Raw genomic sequence first — 18,809 nt, 5'->3', positions numbered from 1 at the left:
GTGCTGGCCACCGTCGTATAAATGAATTGTTCTTAACTATGGCTTAATACACCAATCAGACAAATACATACATAACAAACTAAAATTTGAATCATTCAACGTTGAACACATCTGAAAGGATGCGACAAGGTTTTCCAAGCATATATACATTCACAGAAAATATATCTGAATAATTTTTTAGTGTTTTACCATGTAATTCCCTGCAGACATTGAAGGAATCAGATATACACTTAATCATAACAACTAAACGTTTCGGTGGCGTAATCAGTAACATACAATGCCTGAATTAGTTCACGAAAATAAACATTGTCAAAAATAACTGAACAAAACAGAAGAGGCACCACTTTATATGTTTATTGCAAACAGATCTTGGACAATTAAGGGAATAAATGGCCGTCTGCCAAAAAGTTTCTAATTAATTCTCGTATGGGTAAACCAGCATCCCGTACAAAAAGTTTCCAATCAATTCTGTCACGGCCGATGAGCACGTATTCCCCAGAGTATCAACAAAACACCTTACAGATATCTCACCAGCGCTAAAACGAAGAGAAAACACATTTTATTTATTCATTCAAATATCTCAGAAAACTACAACCTACGGAGTCTCACATGCAAACTTTTCAGTGACAAGGTAATGGAGATATCAAGTGTTTCAACCTACAGATGAAGTACACGCTAGAGATTTTAGCCAACGTCTTGTTCTAATTTACGATAAACTATACGAAATTAAATAATTGTAATAATTGGTAAGTAAATTACTCAGTCAAGCTATTCATTTAGGCTTACCTTTTCATGATGTCTTGAAGCTTTTTCATGGTGACGTTGAGATTTATAGAAGCCAATTGCGTTGAATGTTGCATAAGGCCTTGCTCGCCACAGCGACGCAGTTCTGTCATTTGGCCCTCCACACAGTCTATGTCGTTCTCCAACACTGGAAATCGAAGTTTGAAAAGAAAAAAAATTAATATAATTTTGGAAACAATCTGATCAAGTAAGTGAAATACAATTTGCATTAAATGATGATAACTTTTTTGGATGACATTATGTCAAGATATAAGATGTACAATCTACGACTTATTAACAATATAATGTTGATGTACAATAAATCGATAATATAGAAAATGTAAGCCTACTTTCTAATAAGAACATATCGGTACTCTAACAGACCACAAAGATTTCTGAACAGGTTTGAAAAGAAGTTGTACTAAATCCTGACACCGTTTTCTGATAATATTAAACGGTACATAAAAAGGAACTCTAAAAGATTATGCTTTTAAGGGAAATAAAGAAAGTTATGCTCCAAAAGTAATGGTAAAATTTCGTCTGATTTCTACTTTATTTCTCTTAATAGCCTCTTTCCCGAAGTTTTTGGAAATGACGTAATCGTACTGAACTTATTGAAGCCCAAAATTCGGGCTATATGGCAAAAGAGTTGTTTATCATTGATGACGACATGAATGGTGGCTACGTACGCTTACTTTCCGGGAGTAACAATGGGGCCTAATCGGATAACTGTAGCTTAATGTAATTTTTACTTCCCAGGAAGAAGCATAGAATCTTTTTCTTTTATTAAGGGTTTAACACCGTCGTCACGGTGTTTGTTGTGTAACCCAATACCGCCGTAGGCGCATTTTCGGGAATTGACGAGGTCCCAAACAGGGTTCAGCGGTATCGGGTTACACAGCAAACACCAAGACGAAGGCGTTAAGTCTATTATATCCCCCCCCCCACCACACCCTCTAAAAATGAAGAAAATGTGGCAAAAATTATTTTACCCCGTCCACAGAGGTCATGAAGAATAGATAAATCAATGGCAAGTTTAGGCTATAGCAGTTGACCTAGATAGGTCAAAGCTGCGTATGTATGACGTGGTGTCATACATGCATTATTACATGTGTTATTTGATGTAGAACCATAAAAGTTCACTGTACATATATTATGACGTCATACTGCTGAGCTCAAACTGGAACGTCTTGAAACAAATGTCTCTTTTTTAACATCATGGCGTTTTAAAATAAAAACAAGTAAAAACAAAAGCGATATGTAAAAACTGCGAAATAACACTTTTACCACTGAAGGAAATTCCGATAGCTCACCTTTACATAAATTAAGAAGCAAATCTAACAAGTAAGCGAACGATAAAATAAATTCTTTTATCTGTCGACATAAACAGCATGAAATGATATTACTCGGGTGGGGTAAACCTACGGGTTGGTGTGTTGCGTGACACACTCGATGTTGTTTGAAAGGTCATCTCTATTTAATATGAATAACTCCATATTAAAAAATAAAAACACAAACGTTTCATGTATCCTTTAAGCCATTTTTGTGAGTTAGAGGTAATAATTATTTCCTGAATTCCATGACTAAAGTGAATACTCTGTGAAGCCTCCCTGGAATAATGAATGCAGATATGCTTATTAAGTCTCTCAGCCTTACCGTCTATGTTAGAGCACATGTAGTCCAAGGCACGAGATGTAAGTTGCTGTCGTCTTCGGAACGTAGGAGCGTCAGATCCGAGGAAGGCCAACGGGCATGTTTCTGGAAACTCATTCACGCAGTGGTCGCCATTTGCGCGACCTGGAGCGCTTGGAAATGAAAGACAAATTATGACTTGTATTATACAGTTTGTTAACAAAGCACATATCGCTTTGCATCTTGATAACTATCTCGCTTTATGATATATGCACCTTTGCAGCTAAGAACACAGGCTCGATGATAAACACCAGGTAATGAATGATTTCTGCTTCTAATTCTGCTGTAATAGTTTTCGCGAAGAAAGTTCCGAATAATTCAGTGTCTGCCGTGTCCATTAGACAATTTTGTAAATTTGTGCCTAAATTTTATTTGCAGATCATTAAAATTGAACCTGCTTGTCAAGCATACATCTTACATGACGTGAATAAACTTTATGCATAGTGTACCGTTGCTTTACCTGCAGTATGGTATAAGCGCGGTCACGTTGGGTGTCAAGCTGCTCGTACTATAGAAGCCAAACGAATCAAAACAACCCGTAAAGAACCTTACATCCCGGTGGGTACATTGTTGCCCGGTAAGAAACCCTGAAAACAAAATGGCAAAACTTAGAAGAATCTTTGTGAATGATTCTTCACTTCAAATCTGCATTACTTTGTCTACATGACGGCATGACATAGATGGAGGTGTTTTGTTGTAGATTTCAGTAAGCAGGTATGTTGTAGATTTCAGTAAGGTGGTTTGTTGTAGATTTCAGTAAGGAGGTTTGTTGTAGATTTCAGTAAGGTGTTTTAAAAGCTTCATCATTTTATTTATATCACATGTATATTATTACACTAACAATAAAAAATATTAGATCCTTGGCGGCAAGTGTAACCCCACGGTCTTTCTAAAGTTAAGTTCTTAGAGCTAGGGTCTATAGTATATTAATTGTATAAATAGAGTATATACAATGAGTAACCCATTATGTCAATTTTATAAAACGAATGGCGTTAATTCTAAACAAAATTAAATAAACTTCAATAAATTTGATATAATGGGTCACGATTTGCATATCCTATTTATCCCATAATTTATTTTAAAGGGTTTTAGGTGGTTGATAGAGATGACAACGGCTGTTTGTTCTAACAAGTATGTAAATGAGATCTGAGCCGATCTCGATATGCGTGAAACGGATGCAACTGAACAACACATTTCACTAAATATAGTTTTAAAAACATTGAGCAAATCTGTGTTTTAACATAACACAATCCTTTAGTTTGCGATAAGATCGCGAGCTTTAATATTTGTCGAAAATATCAGCATTCATAATAGCTCATTGAAACAGTGTGTTTCAAAATTGTGACCTAAATGTATCCACGTCACGTCTCTATGACAACTGGCGTCACGCGATGAAGTTTAGGGTGCGAGGAGAGGTAATTTCAAAAACCACGCTGAACGAAATATTCAAATCTAGGCTTCAAAACCTCAAAACTTATTTGCTGGACTTACTAACCATCGTGGAACTTGGAGAGTGCAACAAAACAGTGTCTATACGATATTCTAAAGGGCTTGATTTTGGTTCTGTGTTGGACTTTCCGTGTGATGGTAGACATGATGCTGGATCAAAAGGTCACAGTGGGATCATTTATCGTGTTCGATGTGGCAAATAGAATGGACTATACCGAATAATTCAATAGTCTTAACGTACATTACTTGCTTACCAGTTGATACATACGACACAACTCTTTGGTGCTCCACAAAGTAGTAAAGTAAACTTGTGTTTGTGAGTAGACCTACCTTCTTTTACGCATACAGCTTCAAACGCTTCATTTCCTTTCACGGACCATTGCTGTTTTCATATTTCATGAAGATAAATTTTAAATCCCTATCCAATGTCTAAAATATTAACGGCTTGGTACCAAGAAACCGCTGTCACGGTGTAGTAAGTGATCGCTAGTCTGGCCTTTTCATTGGACAAGCTTGTCAATAAAAGTTTGGGTGACCAATCAAATGTCCGGTTTGGCAAAGTGGAATACTGAAAATTTACATTACTGTTGTTATATCACCGACACGAGCAAATCATGGGATAAATTTAAGTATTGCACAGCGTACATAAATTGAATGTAGATAATCTACGATAATCCATACAAATTTTTCCAATGACAGATTTTCATTCAGAAATACTTTCAGATTTAAACGGGAAGGTAAAACAACAAACCTGATTCAGAGGACAATTTATTGCACTATAATTTATTCTTCCTTGAGTCCGAAGTTAAAAAAGCTTCTGTTATCACTTCTGATATACGATTATAACTCCCACCTTCATTTGAACATGACTACTACCATGACAATGGTTATTTATTTATTTATTTGATTGGTGTTTTTCGCCGCACTCAAGAATATTTCACTTATATGGCTTCCACAAATATGATATGCAAGTCACACGTGAGAAAGTTCCTGAGTAATTTGTCAAAGGTTAGGTATCTGACCGGATTCTTAGAATAACACACTTCTGCGATAAGCAAATAAACCTTGCGTTCTCTGAGAAATGAGCTGACACTTGCAGCCTGTGCAGGCCTAAATGAACTGTTAAGATATCTGTTGTCAGCTTCATCGAAAGTAGTTTCTCCGCTAAGAAACATTTAACTGAAGAGTAAAGGAGTTTCCAGTTTGAACTATTTCGTCCTACTGTTTCGTGTGACTTCTAAGAAATATTAGGCAACATTTGTTAACATTAATTTACCAATCACCTGTCTCATCGTGTTTCAGAGGCTCAATGGCCACCTCTTTTTACAGAAAACTTCTAAACTTCACAAACGTTCAGCTTTTCAATGTTCACCATCGTTCGTCTACTCTACATAACTTTTCTGAAACTTTTTCCAGACGCTCAAGTTACAGTAAATGTGCTCAATAATAGCTGCCTAACATTTCTGGCAGACCACATGATATTGTAGGACTGTTTCATCTCGAGTTCGAACTCGAGACTCCAATATTTCTACACCTATATAACACCTTACCTGCTTGTATGTCTTTAACTGAATACACGAGGCCCAGTGTAAGGATAATCAACACTCCCTTCAACATGGTTGTAAGAAGTCGACTAAGAAACATAAAACACGTCTTTTCCACGAGAGTGGTAACAACTTGAGGTGGACCAAACATAGCTGAGTGCATTCGCGGTAAGTGTAAAGGCCAGGTCACTTAGTCCCAGCTATCGGAAATAATTTGCCTCTCAAAGAGATCCCGATATGCGAAGTTATAATGCTAATAAGGAACGTATTATGATAACGGCGATAATGAACGTATATGCTCATAACTAGTGGACGTATAAATATCACACTGCCCTTTAAAGTTGTAACACCGTTGCTTGTACCGTATTCCAAAACAGTTTTATATTCAGCACTCCCCTCAACGAAGTATATGTACATGTACACCAAACACGAGGAACTGATATGTTGATTAACTGACTGATGATTGCTGAAAACTATAGTCAAGAACTTTCGCTTATATGATGACACCACCGCCCAAAAATTGTTTCTAATCCAGTCTCGATGGTTTGGTTGCAGCCTTGAGTCAGGAGATCTGTCAGGTACCTTCTGAAGAGCGGTGCGTATGTTTCTCCACTCCAACACAAAAATTGGCTTTAAATGTAGACCAAGGAAGTATAAGCACTAGGTCACAATATTAATGAGCAGGCATAAAGCTTTAACGATGAAATTTGGCGCTTTTTTCGTCACATACGGCAAGTGTATTTTCAACAAATCAACTCAACAAGAGATTAGGTGCTTACTACCTTACTTTGAACTATGACGGCAGGATGACGACCGCGGTTTCAGCATAGTGTTCGTAACGTTAGTAAATCTAATGAGCCTCCATCGCTCTATCTTATTAGGAAAAAATTAGAGAAACATGAAATAGATTGATAAAACGTTATTTTCGAAAAAAATTGAGGTTTGTGGAGAAATTCCAAGGAGAAAGAGATAAAATTAGAGAAATCTTATCAATATAAATGACACTGCTATGGAACACTAAACTGAGAAATCGCAACGTCAGCTTAATATCTTCACAAGTGCATTTAACTGGAAACATCAGCCTCAGTATAAATATAACCAGCTGTTTTGAAGAGATGACGAACCTTGTTATTTCAAGATCGGTTTGAGAAAAACATTGTGAAAGTGTACGTGAGACTGAATATGTCACAAAACAATTATGGTAAATATCACATCACTTAAATCAGTCTGACTTATTACAAACAATTACATGGTTCTGAAAGGCCTGTATTTTGTAGACGTAGGTCGGATGGGAGGGGGATCCATGTGTCAAACGCCAAAGGACTGTACCCAATACATATCCCAAAGACTGCACCCAATACGTATCCCAAAGACTGTACCCAATACGTATCCCAAAGACTGCATCCAGTACGTATCCTAAAGACTGCACTCAATAGGAGAAAGTTGGAGAAACATGAAATAAACTGATAAAGCTTTATTTTCGGGAAAAAATTGACGTTTGTGGAGAAAATCGAAGGAGAAAGGTATATAATTAGATAAATCTTATCGATATAAATGACAATGATGTGGAATACTAAACTCAGACCTCGCAACGTCAACTTAATATCCTCACAAATGCATTTAACTAAAAACATCAGACTCATTATAAATATAACCAGCTGTTTTGAAGAGATGACGAACCTTGTTATTTCAAGACCGGTTTGAGAAAAAAAAGGTGAAAATGTTTGAAATTGAAACCTGAGATTGAATATGTCACACAACAATTATGGTAAATGTCACATCACTTAAACTTTATTCACCTATTTCCATATTGGAAATATTGGGGTGCATGCAATTGCAGATGGAAGTATAGTTTGGTACAGCGCATCCCGTCCTCCCATCACCGGCGATATCACGATGGAACGATGGCCTTACCGGCTTCCATAAGATGAGAAAATTTGAAGTCACTGACATTGTGTAACAGAAGAGGCACTACCTAAGAATGCACCACGTTAAGTGTTTATTGCAAACAGATCTTGGACAATTAAGGGAATAAGTGGCCGTTTGGCAAAAAGTTTGTAATTAATTCTCGTACGGGTAAACCACCATTCCGTGCAAAAAGTTTCCGATCAATTCTGCCACGGCCGATGAACAGTTATCCTTCAGAGTATCAACAAAACACTTTGCAGATATCTGCTCAGGGCTGAAATAGAAAGAAAACCCATTTTATTTGTTCACTCAAATATCTCACAATACTTCAACCTACGGTGTCTTAAATGCAAACTGGGGCCTCCGTGGCTCAGTTGATTAGCGCACTCGCGCAGCGTAATGACACAGGAGCCCCTCACCAATGCGGTCGCCGTGAGTTCAAGTCCAGCTCATGCTGGCTTCCTCTCCGGTCGTAAGTGGGAAGGTCTCCCAGCAACCCCCGTGCTCTGCCCGGTTTCCTCTCACCATAATGCTGGCCGCCGTCGTATAAGTTAAATATTCTTAAGTACGGCGTAAAACACCAATCAAATAAATAAATAAATACATGCAAACTTTTCAGTGATAAAGTAACGGATATATCAAGTGTTTCAACATACAGCAAAAAGAGATGAAGTACCCGCTAGAGATTTTAGCCAAAGTCTTGTCATAATTTACATTTGTTTGTTTGTTTGATTGGTGTTTTACGCCGTACTCAAGAATATTTCACTTATACGACGGCGGCCAGCATTATGGTGGGAGGTAACCGGGCAGAGCCTGGGGGAAACCCACGACCATCCGCAGGTTGCTAGCAGACATTCCCACTTACGGCCAGAGAGGAAGCCAGCATGAGCTGGTCTTGAACTCACAGCGACCGCATTGGTGAGAGACTCCTGGGTCATTACGCTGCGCTAGTGCGCTAACCGACTGAGCCACGGAGGCCCCGTCATAATTTACGATAAACTATACGAACTTATTCCTTGCTTAAATAAATTATTTAGTCGAGCTATTCAATTAGGTTTACCTTTCCGTGTTGTCTGGAACGTATTCCATGGTGATGTTCGGATCTATAGAAGCCATTTGTGCTGGATATTGCTCGCTACAGCGACGTATTTCCGTCATTTGGCCCACCACACAATCCATGTCGTTCTCCAACACTATTAATCGAAGTTTGCAAAGAAAAATTTTTAATATAATTTTATAAACATCAAGTAAATGAAATACAATTTGCATTAAATGATGATTACTTTTCCAGACCGATATTAGATGTACAATCTAATGTACGATTTATTATCAATAATGTTGATGTACATGGTAAATCAATAATACAGAAAGTTTTGAAAAAGAAAAGTTGTTCTAAATCATGACACCGTTTCCCGATAACATTAAACGGTCCATAAAAAGGAACTCTAAAAGATTATGGTTTTAAGGGAAACAAAAAAGTTATGCTCCAGAAAGTAATGGTAAAATTTCTTCTGTCTCCTACTTTATTTCTCTTAATAGCCTCTCTTCCGAAGTTTTTGGACATGACGTAATGGTACTGAACTTACTGGGAACGCAGGACCAGCTTAGCACCCCAAAATTCGACAAAAAGCTTACTTTCCGGTGGTTACAATGGGGCTAATTGGAAAGCTGCAGCTTAATCTAATTTTTATGTCCCCGAAGAAGCAGAGAATCATTTTCTTTCGTTATATGTTTAAGGGTTTATCACCGCCGTAGCGCAGCCGTAGTTTGTTGTGTAAAGATGGGCTTACACACAACGGCCAACGAATATTCACCGCAACTGTTATTTTTCTTGACTATAACTGTTTTGATCTCGATTGTGTGGTAACGAAAACTGGAATTTGAGTGAAGACGAGGGCTAGCTGTCAACTCAATGGAACATTTTTTCTTACTTCTGATATCCAAATTATGTAGTTATGAACCTGTACCAGCATTACAACTTTTTTTATACCAAGTTATAGGTAACTTGACCTTTCCATAACTATCATAAAACCTAACGTACAGTATTTAAAATTCTAATATTTCTATGATATACCCTACCCTGAATCTTGGGTGACAAGCTCATAGTGCATGGCTCAATTACGCATTATAAATCATATATATAGTGAAATAAATGTCTCAGGCACTGACTTCTTGTGCAAAAACTGTTATAGCATTATTTTCCTTTTTTCTAGACGAATCCATTATTATAATGAGATAAAAAAAATAAATTCACTACGCACAACATACGGCAGAGAGCTGAACAAAGTGAGAGCTTCACAAAAAAGTGGCACTGCATCGGATGATGTACATGTTTGCATATGGAAATACTTCCAACACCTGGAGTTTCTCAGGCCACACTGCGCCCAAACAAAAGACAAAAGCAACATGGTAGGTTCAATAAAATTTACATTTTATTGAAGAGATGTGATTCTGAGATTTAAAAAAAGAAATAAGTGTTGCATGACTCACCGCATTACACATTTTGCAATATCACCTATACAGTTTGTACTTCAGCGTCTGTTACAGGCTTGAGTTGATTTCTTTCTCGACTTTGGTGTATTTGTTATTTATAGGAAAAACCTAACTTTTGTCCAAAAAATTACTCCTGATGTAAACAAATTATTTCATCATGAATCTCACATGTCATTAAAGACAGAATAGAGCAACAATCAGGTTATTCCAGCAGTATTAATTCACTGTTTGAAAAACATTGATATATTTATGCAATAATATATGCAATGTACATCTATACAAAATAAGCTCCAAAATATTAATGAAAGAAATAATTACTCGGACTTCATCTAAAATTATTAGCAAATAATTTTAAAAAAACTTGCGGAAAACCGGCTTTGCCTGACGCAAGCCTACAGATACACAGGTGTAAACGTACTCCCTCTTGCCTCCACCTCCCATTTTCCTGTACCTGATAATAATTACTAAGTAGTATAACACTGACAGAAAGTGTCCCAGGCAAATACGTTACCGCTGGCAGAATAAAGCCATTAAGAACAAAATATATCCGAGCTATTTAAACAGTAATTTATTTTGCCATGAAACTCGTCCCTCCTCACAGAATGATACACTGTTTACACTGTGATCCCTGGATGCGGTAGTAGATCTGTTACCGTGATATCTAGCAAGTGATACAAAGGAAGAGGAAGTGACAGCCTCCAACTCATCCTACTTGTAGTATGAAGAATCTTTCCGGTTGCAAAGGTATTTTTGTAGACAAATGGCAGTTGAAGTTACCTCGGTTGCTCTTTCGGGCTTTAGGTAAATAGCATTTCGAAAAATGCCGAAGCGATCGAACGCCAAAAGCATTTGTGATAACTCTTCTTGTCCGTGAGAGTCTATATATCGAAAATTCTTATTTTCTTTCTTTCTTTCTTCTTCTTGCTGTTTAACACTAAAATGTCCTCCTACATCTGTATGTGAGGGATACGGTTTGAGTAAGTAATCCCTCAGAGGAAAAGCATCAGCCCCAACTATAACATACGGAGCTTGTTTATGTCTTCCAGGTGGGTTTTTTTCAGTTTAGAATTTTGAGAGTCTTCCTCTCTAAGGCTTCACACAGGGTGGAATTGCAAAAAAGAAAAAAAACAAAAACAAACAAACAAACAAAAAACACCAGTGTCCCCAGCCCTATCATTTGCACCAACATTTAAATTTAGAAACCTATAGTTGGCATCTACAAGAGCTATAATAATAATAATAATAATAATAATAATAATAATAATAATAATAATAATAATAATAATAATAATAATAATAATAATAATAATAATAAAACTGTTATAGTTCCAGTACGTAGAACCTTCAGGGAAAACAATGGCACCATGTTTGCCATCAATGACACCGAGGCAATTGGGGAAAATTCCACTTCTCCTCGAAGTCCTGGGCTTCTTTAAACCACTCATCCTCTGACTGTGGTACCTGGCAAAAAAGATAACAATTATTTTAATTTTGATTCGTGCATTAGTTATGTTGACAGCTTTCTAACCTCTACTCTGTATACACACTATGTTATCATACTAACCCTATATGACAACATACTTTTTACCTAATAGCTCAATATACATATTTTATATTCCAGGAGTCCAGTATAGATACTTTATCTACAGAGGTCCCTCATTTTGACCAAAGTCTGGAATCGCAGGGCATAGATACACTACTCCTATGTGTGCAAGCTGATAGTATGCCTGAAGTGGAAGTACAAGATCAGCTCATCTTGGAGAGAAATAAGACCCCGATTAGGAATGCAACCGATGACACACCAAAGAAGAAAGTCAAACGTACTACCAGTGAAGAAGCAATTAATCTTATGTCTTCAACTAGTTCATCAATTTAAAACAGAAAACACTGTCAAACAAATTCATTTTCGGCTTTCGGAAAGTATGTTGCCTCAGAAAGGACTAAAATGGATTCAAGTAATGCCAAAATAGCAAAAAAAAAAAAAGAAAAAAAAAAAGAAATACTTGATAAATTAATTAAATACAGTGACTGACTTTGGCAATGATTATTTCATATACTTCAATCTGGATTTGTTCTACAAACCTTTAAATATGTTAAGATAATCCAGCAAACAACAAAACAGCTAATTGTTTATTTTCATCCATTTCTGATGCAACATACTGACCTCTCTAACCTTAATTAATATGGTCCAGCTTCAACCTGGCCTCACTGCGTAGTGAAGAAATTACATAACAAGTACCAATACAAACTAAATAATTAAGAATTTCATTTTATCCAGTTCTAGTTACATCAGGAGAGACCCCAGATATTTTTTTTATCTAAATCTGTATTCACGACCTTCATGTAAAAACGTAAAAGCTGTTGTTATGTATAATGTATGTGGTATACATAAATATATACCTTGAGGTGAATGGGTTGAAGAACGTTGTGGATGACACGACATGTATCATGAACAATGGTGCTTACAGTATTGTCCAGGACTCCACACAAGTACATTAGTTCTTTTGAAGGTACATCCTTAAATACATCCTTAAATACAATGAAAACATCTGAAGATGATTCATATGCTGAACGGGTCATAAAAATATTCTTTTTAGTCCACTTGTATCTAATGTTTATTTTTGTTTTTACAATGTCTGCGTACTTTGATGCAAACAAATCATCAATTTCTGAATGGTGTGAACGTGCGTATGCAATCTTGTTTAGCATTTATGGATTTCCTTTGTATAACTTACGATTCTTACTTTATTGGATTAATTAAATATACTCCATTGTAATTAACGCATAGGTGTCAGTTATGACTAAATTGTTATTACTATACCAGAACGAATTTATTCATCGATAATACTAAAATTAATTTAGTTCTTCTGCCAAGAACATGTACAGATTTTATTCAATGTGTTATACGTAAATATAGTTGTACTAATATATGAGGTGTAAAGATACATGGTAACATGTCTTCTTGTTAATAGCTTATGTGAATTGTATAACTGTACAAGCTGACCCTATGTTAACGAAGTTCTTTTGTGCAACTTCATTAATGCTATGTTTTCCATATTGTACATGTATGATAAATATTCCAAGTATAAAATACAGATTATCCTCTATATTGATATCCTTTACTTCTTAAAACTGAAGTACATTCAACATTACGAATGATGCCTTGAAGATTAGCTTAACTGTAGCTGTATTTTGAGCTTGGAAGAAATGTTATTAGTAATAAAACAAATAGAACTCAGACAATTTTTTGTTCTGCTGGCTTATTTGTGTTTGATTTTGATTTTAGGTTCTTTACCTCATCATGTAAAATTGTAGTACAATATTCGATGAATGAAATTGCTCATTGAGTTGTTTTTGTGATCCTGGTGATATATGCTGCAGCAAGTTTAGTGTATCCTGGTATAGCATACCTTCCGCAATATCCTGCGAGTGATGGCAAGTCGCTCTCCAAGTGGAATGGTTTCTTTCATTCTGGTGTCCTCCTTCCGGATCTTATCCCCAACAGGGCTCAGCGGGTTCTCAAACGCATCATCCATCCTCAGGAAATTTTTGAGTGCTGACGGATCTCCGAAAGTTAAATCTTTTAAAAGGCAAGAATATACCCCAAGTTTGGCTCCCTCACCCATTTTCGCTTTCCTTATCTCTTTGAGAAAACAACGGTAGCCGCTGTTGCTGACGGGAGGGCGAGCTCAGTTTCGTCATCGCTGCTGTAAACATCACTTGACGCCATTTCGTTTATGCAGATACACGAGACAAACATAGAAACGATTCGACAAATCGGAAGTAATATCGTTGTGTCTGCGCGAAGAAAATCGAAAGGTAATCGAATGGTTCCCGTTGAACTTAATCAAACCGAAAATCGGACGTATAAATCGAAAACAAAATCGTTGTGTATAAGCCCATCTTAACTCAGTATCGCTGAACGCACATTCTCTGAAAATGACGAGGTACCATACAAAGTTTTGCGGTATAGGGTTACACAGCTAACACCAAGACGAAGGTGTTAAGTCCATTCAACCCCTACAAAATGAAGAAAACGTTGCAAAAACTGCATATATAATGCTGAGATTCTGGTTTATATCTATGAACTGTGCGAAATAACACTTTTATCACGGAAGGAAATTCCGATACTTAAGCTGCTGAGCTCAGATTGGAACGTCTTGAAAAAATATTTCTTTTTTAACGTCACGGCGTCTAAGTGTTAAACATAAAACATGTAAAAACAAAAGCGATATTTATAAACTGTGCGAAGTAACACTTTTATCACTGAAGGAAACTCCGATAGTTTACCTTTATATAAATTGAGAAGCAAATCTAACAAGTAAGCGAACTTAAATTGAGAAGCAAATCTAACAAGTAAGCGAACTAAAATTCTTTTATCTGTCAACATAAACAGCATGAAATGATATTACTCGGGTGGGGTAAACCTACGGGTCGGTGTGTTGTGTGACACACTCGATGTTGTTTGAAAGGTCATCTCTATTTAATATGTATAATTGCACACGACCCGCAACTAACAGCGGGGTAAAATAATACATATAGTAAACTGCATATTAAAAAATAAAAACACAAACGTTTCATGTATCCTTTAAGCCATTTTTGTGAGTTAGAGGTAATAATTATTTCCTGAATTCCATGACTAAAGTGAATACTCTGTGAAGCCTCCCTGGAATAATGAATGCAGATATGCTTATTAAGTCTCTCAGCCTTACCGTCTATGTTAGAGCACATGTAGTCCAAGGCACGAGACATAAGTTGCTGTCGTCTTCGGAACGTAGAAGACCTGAGGAAGGCCAACGAACAAGTTTCTGGAAACTCATTCACGCAGTGGTCGCCATTTGCGCGACCTGGAGCGCTTGGAAATGAAAGACAAATTATGACTTGTATTATACAGTTTGTTAACAAAGCACATATCGCTTTGCATCTTGATAACTATCTCGCTTCATGATATATGCACCTTTGCAGCTAAGAACACGGGCTCAATGATAAACACCAGGTAATAAACGATTTCTGCTTCTAATTCTGCTGTAATAGTCTTCGCGAAGAAAGTTCCGAATAATTCAGTGTCTGCCGTGTCCATTAGACAATTTTGTAAATTTGTGCCTAAATTTTATTTGCAGACCTTATATAGATTGCAGTTTACTTGTATACCTATTTTAACAAAAAATGCCGTATGTGAGAAGGTCTAGCAGCCAACTGCGGATGATCTTGGGTTTCTCCAGGGTTTGCCAGGTTTCATCCCTCCATAATGCTGACTGTCGTCGTAATAGTGAAATATTGCGACGTCCGACGTAAAACGCGAATCAAATAAATACATAAATGAAAAATGAAAAAATGCATTAAAATTGAACCTGGTTATCAAGCATACATCTTACATGACGTGAATAAACTTTATGCACAGTGTACCGTTGCTTTACCTGCAGTATGGTATAAGCGCGGCCAAGTTAGGTGTCCAGCTGCTGGTACTTGAGAAGCCAAAGGAACTAAAACAATCCGACAAGAACCTTTCAAGCCGATAGGTACATCGTTGCTCGCTAAGAAATCCTGAAAACAAAATGGCAAAGATTTGAAGAATCTTTGTGAATGATTCTTAACTTCAAATCTACATGACTTTATGGACATGACGGCATGACATAGATGGAAGAGTTTTGTTGTAGATTTCAGTAAGGAGGTTTGTTGTAGATTTTAGCAAGGTGTTTTTCAAGGTACATTTTTTTTTATTTCGAGTCATTTTATTTATATCACCTGTATATTACTACACCAACAATGAAGAATATTAGATAACTGACGGCAAGTCTTATCCCAAAAACTTTCTAAAGTTCATTTCCTATAGCCATAGTATATTAATTGTATAAATAGAGGATATATAATGAGTGACCTATTATATCAACTGTATTAAACGAATGGCGTTAATTCTAAACAAAATTAAAATTGCACCACGAGTTCAAAAATTTGATATAATGGGTCACGAATTACATATCCTATTTATCCCATAATTTATTTTAAACGGTTTTAGGTGGTTGATAGAGAAAACAACGTCTGTTTCTTCTGACAAGTATGTAAATGAGATCTGTGCTGATCTCTGTATGTGTGAAACGGATGAACACGAACAACACATTTAACTAAATATAGATCTACAAACATTGAGCAAATCTGTGTTTTAACATAACACAATCCATTAGTTTGCGATAAGATCGCGAGCTTTAATATTTTTCGAAAATATCAGCGTTCATAACTTCTCAATTATTGAAGCAGTTTGTTCCAAAATTGTGACCTAAATGTATCCAGGTCGGTGATTTCGAAAACCATACTGAACTAAATATTCGAATTTAGGCTTTTAGCGCGCACAACTCAGCTCAAAACTTATTTACTGGACTCATGGAACTTGGAGAGTGCAACAAAACAGTGTCTATACGATATTTCAAAGGGCTTGATTTTGGTTCTGTGTTGGATTTTCCGTGTGATGGTAGACATGATGCTGGATCAAAAGGTCACGGTGGGATCATTTATCGTGCACGATTCGGCAAATAGAATGGACTATACCGATTAATTCAATAATCTTGAGGTACATCAATTACAGACCAGTTCATGCACTACTCTTTGGTGCTCACCGCCACGGATAGCACAGTTTGTAGAGCGTCCACTTCGGTAGTGGTAGATCCAGGGTCAATCCTGGGTCGAGTCGGAGATTTTAAAGAAAATTTGTGACTTCCTCGCTTGGCGTTCAGCATGAAGGGGATAGTGCAACGACTGGCTGACCCGTATCAGTATAATAGCTCGGCTTACGTGCCTTCGGTAAGTCGTCTCGGTGAAGCAGCACTAGATAAAAGAACGGTGGAAATCCGTCCTGCAACAAGAAGGCACATTACGTACAACCTAAATATTCCTTCGTCGTCATATGATGGAAAAGTTGTTGAATACTAAGTAGAACCCCAGTCACTCTTTGGTGCTCTACGAAGTAGTAAACTAAAATTTCGTGACTGTAGAGCTTGTGTTTGTGAGGAGGCCTAACTTTTCTTAGGCATACAGCGTCAAACGCTTCATTTCCTTTCACCGACCTTTGCTATCTTTCACATTTCATGAAGATAAATTTTAAATCCCTATCCAATGTCTAAAATATTTACGTCTTGGTACCAAGAAACCGCTGTCACAATGTAGTAAGTGAACGCCAGCCTGGCCCTTTGTTGTTCATTGGATAAGCTTGTCAATAAAAGTTCGGGTGACCAATCAAAAGTTCGGTTTGGCAAAGTGGAATACTGAAAATTTACATTACTGTTGTTATATCACTGACACGAGCAAATCATGGGATAAATGTAAGTATTGCACAGCGTACATAAATTGAATGTAGATAATCTACGATAATCCATACACATTTTCCCAGTGACAGATTTCCATTCACATTCAGATTTACGCAGGAAAGTAAAACAACAAACCTGATTCAGAGGACAATTTATTGCACTATAATTTATTCTTGCGTGATACGAAGTAAAAAAGAACACTTCTATTATACGTTTAACTCTCACCTTCATTTGAACATGACGAGCTACTACCGTCACAATGATAACGTAGACTGTCCCACTTTGATATCATACATTGCGCTTAATCTGAGATATTATTTGTTTACTTATTTATTTGATTGGTGTTTTACGCTGTACCGTTCTCAAGAATGTCTGACGACCGTGACCAGCATTATGATGGAAAGCAACCGGGAATCTGAGATATTAGATGAGGCTAAAATACTCCTGCATGGAACCGTTTTTATATGAAGCATTAGCAACGTCATATAACCTCTTGACAAAACAAAGTCAAAATACACTGGTCTAGTGGTTACAGTGTATGCCTTTCTGTCGTTAAAACACGATATGCGGTTTCAAATCTGGACTTGGACACAAAATTTGTTCCCTCACAGTGGGGTCTTGATTACAACAAGCGAGGGACGACGCTGGGAGGCAAGCGCAAGTTGAGGGCCACCTGTCTTCCACCAATATGATGTGCAAGTCACACGTGAGAAAGTTCGTGAGTGATGTGTCAAAGGTTAGGTATCTGACCAGATTCTTAGAATAACACACTTCTGCGATAAGCCATTAAACCTTGCGTTCTCTGAGAAATGAGCTGATACTTGCAGCCTGTGCAGGCCTAAATGAATTGTTAAGATATCTATTGTCACTTCATCGAAAGTAGTTTCTCCGCTAAGAAACATTTAACTCAAGAATAAGGGAGTTTCCAGTTTGAACTGTTTTGTTTTACTGTTTCATGTGACTTCTAAGAAATGTTAGGCAACATTTGTTAACATTAATTTACCAATCACCTGTCTCATCGTGTACCAGAGGCTCAATGGCCACCTCTTTTTACAGAAAACTTCTAAACTTCACAAACGTTCAGCTTTTCAATGTTCACCATCGTTCGTCTACTCTAAATAACTTTTCTGAAACTTTTTCCAGACGCTCAAGTTACAGTAAATGTGCTCAATAATAGCTGCCTAACATTTCTGGCAGACCACATGATATTGTAGGACTGTTTTATCTCGAATTCGAACTCGAGACTCCAATATTTCTACACCTATATAACACCTTACCTGCTTGTATGTCTTTAACTGAATACACGAGGCCCAGTATAAGGATAATCAACACTCCCTTCAACATGGTTGTAAGCAGTTGACTAAGAAACATAGAACACGTCTTTTCCAGGCGAGAGTGGTAACAATTTGTGGTTGACCAAACATAGCTGAGCGCATTCAGCGTAAGTGCAAAGGCCAGGTCACTTAGTCCTAGCTATCGGAAATAATTTGCCTCTCAAAGAGATCCAAATATGCGAGGTTATAAATGTTAATAAGGAACGTATTGCTATAAACGTATAATGAACGTATATGCTCAAAATGAGTGGGCGTATAAGTATTACATTGTCCTTTAAACTATAACACCGTTGCTTGTACCGTATTCC

General features: G+C 37.0%; 2 protein-coding genes across 2 annotated transcripts; both read right to left on the bottom strand.

The window, feature by feature from the left end:
- Positions 1-342: 342 nt before the first annotated feature.
- Positions 343-5,619, bottom strand: LOC135475617 (uncharacterized). The gene is made up of 5 exons (XM_064755547.1): positions 5,475-5,619; positions 2,936-3,062; positions 2,440-2,588; positions 787-931; positions 343-536 (listed from the first exon to the last, which is right to left on the bottom strand). Exons 1-5 carry the CDS (start codon positions 5,617-5,619, stop codon positions 416-418), a joined length of 687 nt encoding a protein of 228 aa, XP_064611617.1. The 3' UTR covers positions 343-415.
- A 1,156-nt stretch (positions 5,620-6,775) lies between these two features.
- LOC135475510 (uncharacterized) lies at positions 6,776-18,559 on the bottom strand. The gene is made up of 5 exons (XM_064755438.1): positions 18,445-18,559; positions 15,287-15,413; positions 14,582-14,724; positions 8,437-8,569; positions 6,776-7,650 (listed from the first exon to the last, which is right to left on the bottom strand). Exons 1-5 carry the CDS (start codon positions 18,536-18,538, stop codon positions 7,530-7,532), a joined length of 618 nt encoding a protein of 205 aa, XP_064611508.1. The 5' UTR covers positions 18,539-18,559; the 3' UTR covers positions 6,776-7,529.
- Positions 18,560-18,809: the final 250 nt, after the last annotated feature.

Source organism: Liolophura sinensis, chromosome 9 (genome assembly GCF_032854445.1).
Source record: "Liolophura sinensis isolate JHLJ2023 chromosome 9, CUHK_Ljap_v2, whole genome shotgun sequence".
Taxonomy (NCBI): domain Eukaryota; kingdom Metazoa; phylum Mollusca; class Polyplacophora; order Chitonida; family Chitonidae; genus Liolophura; species Liolophura sinensis.
The sequence above is the reverse complement of the archived record's forward strand: the minus strand, read 5'-3'. Positions and strand labels throughout refer to the sequence as shown.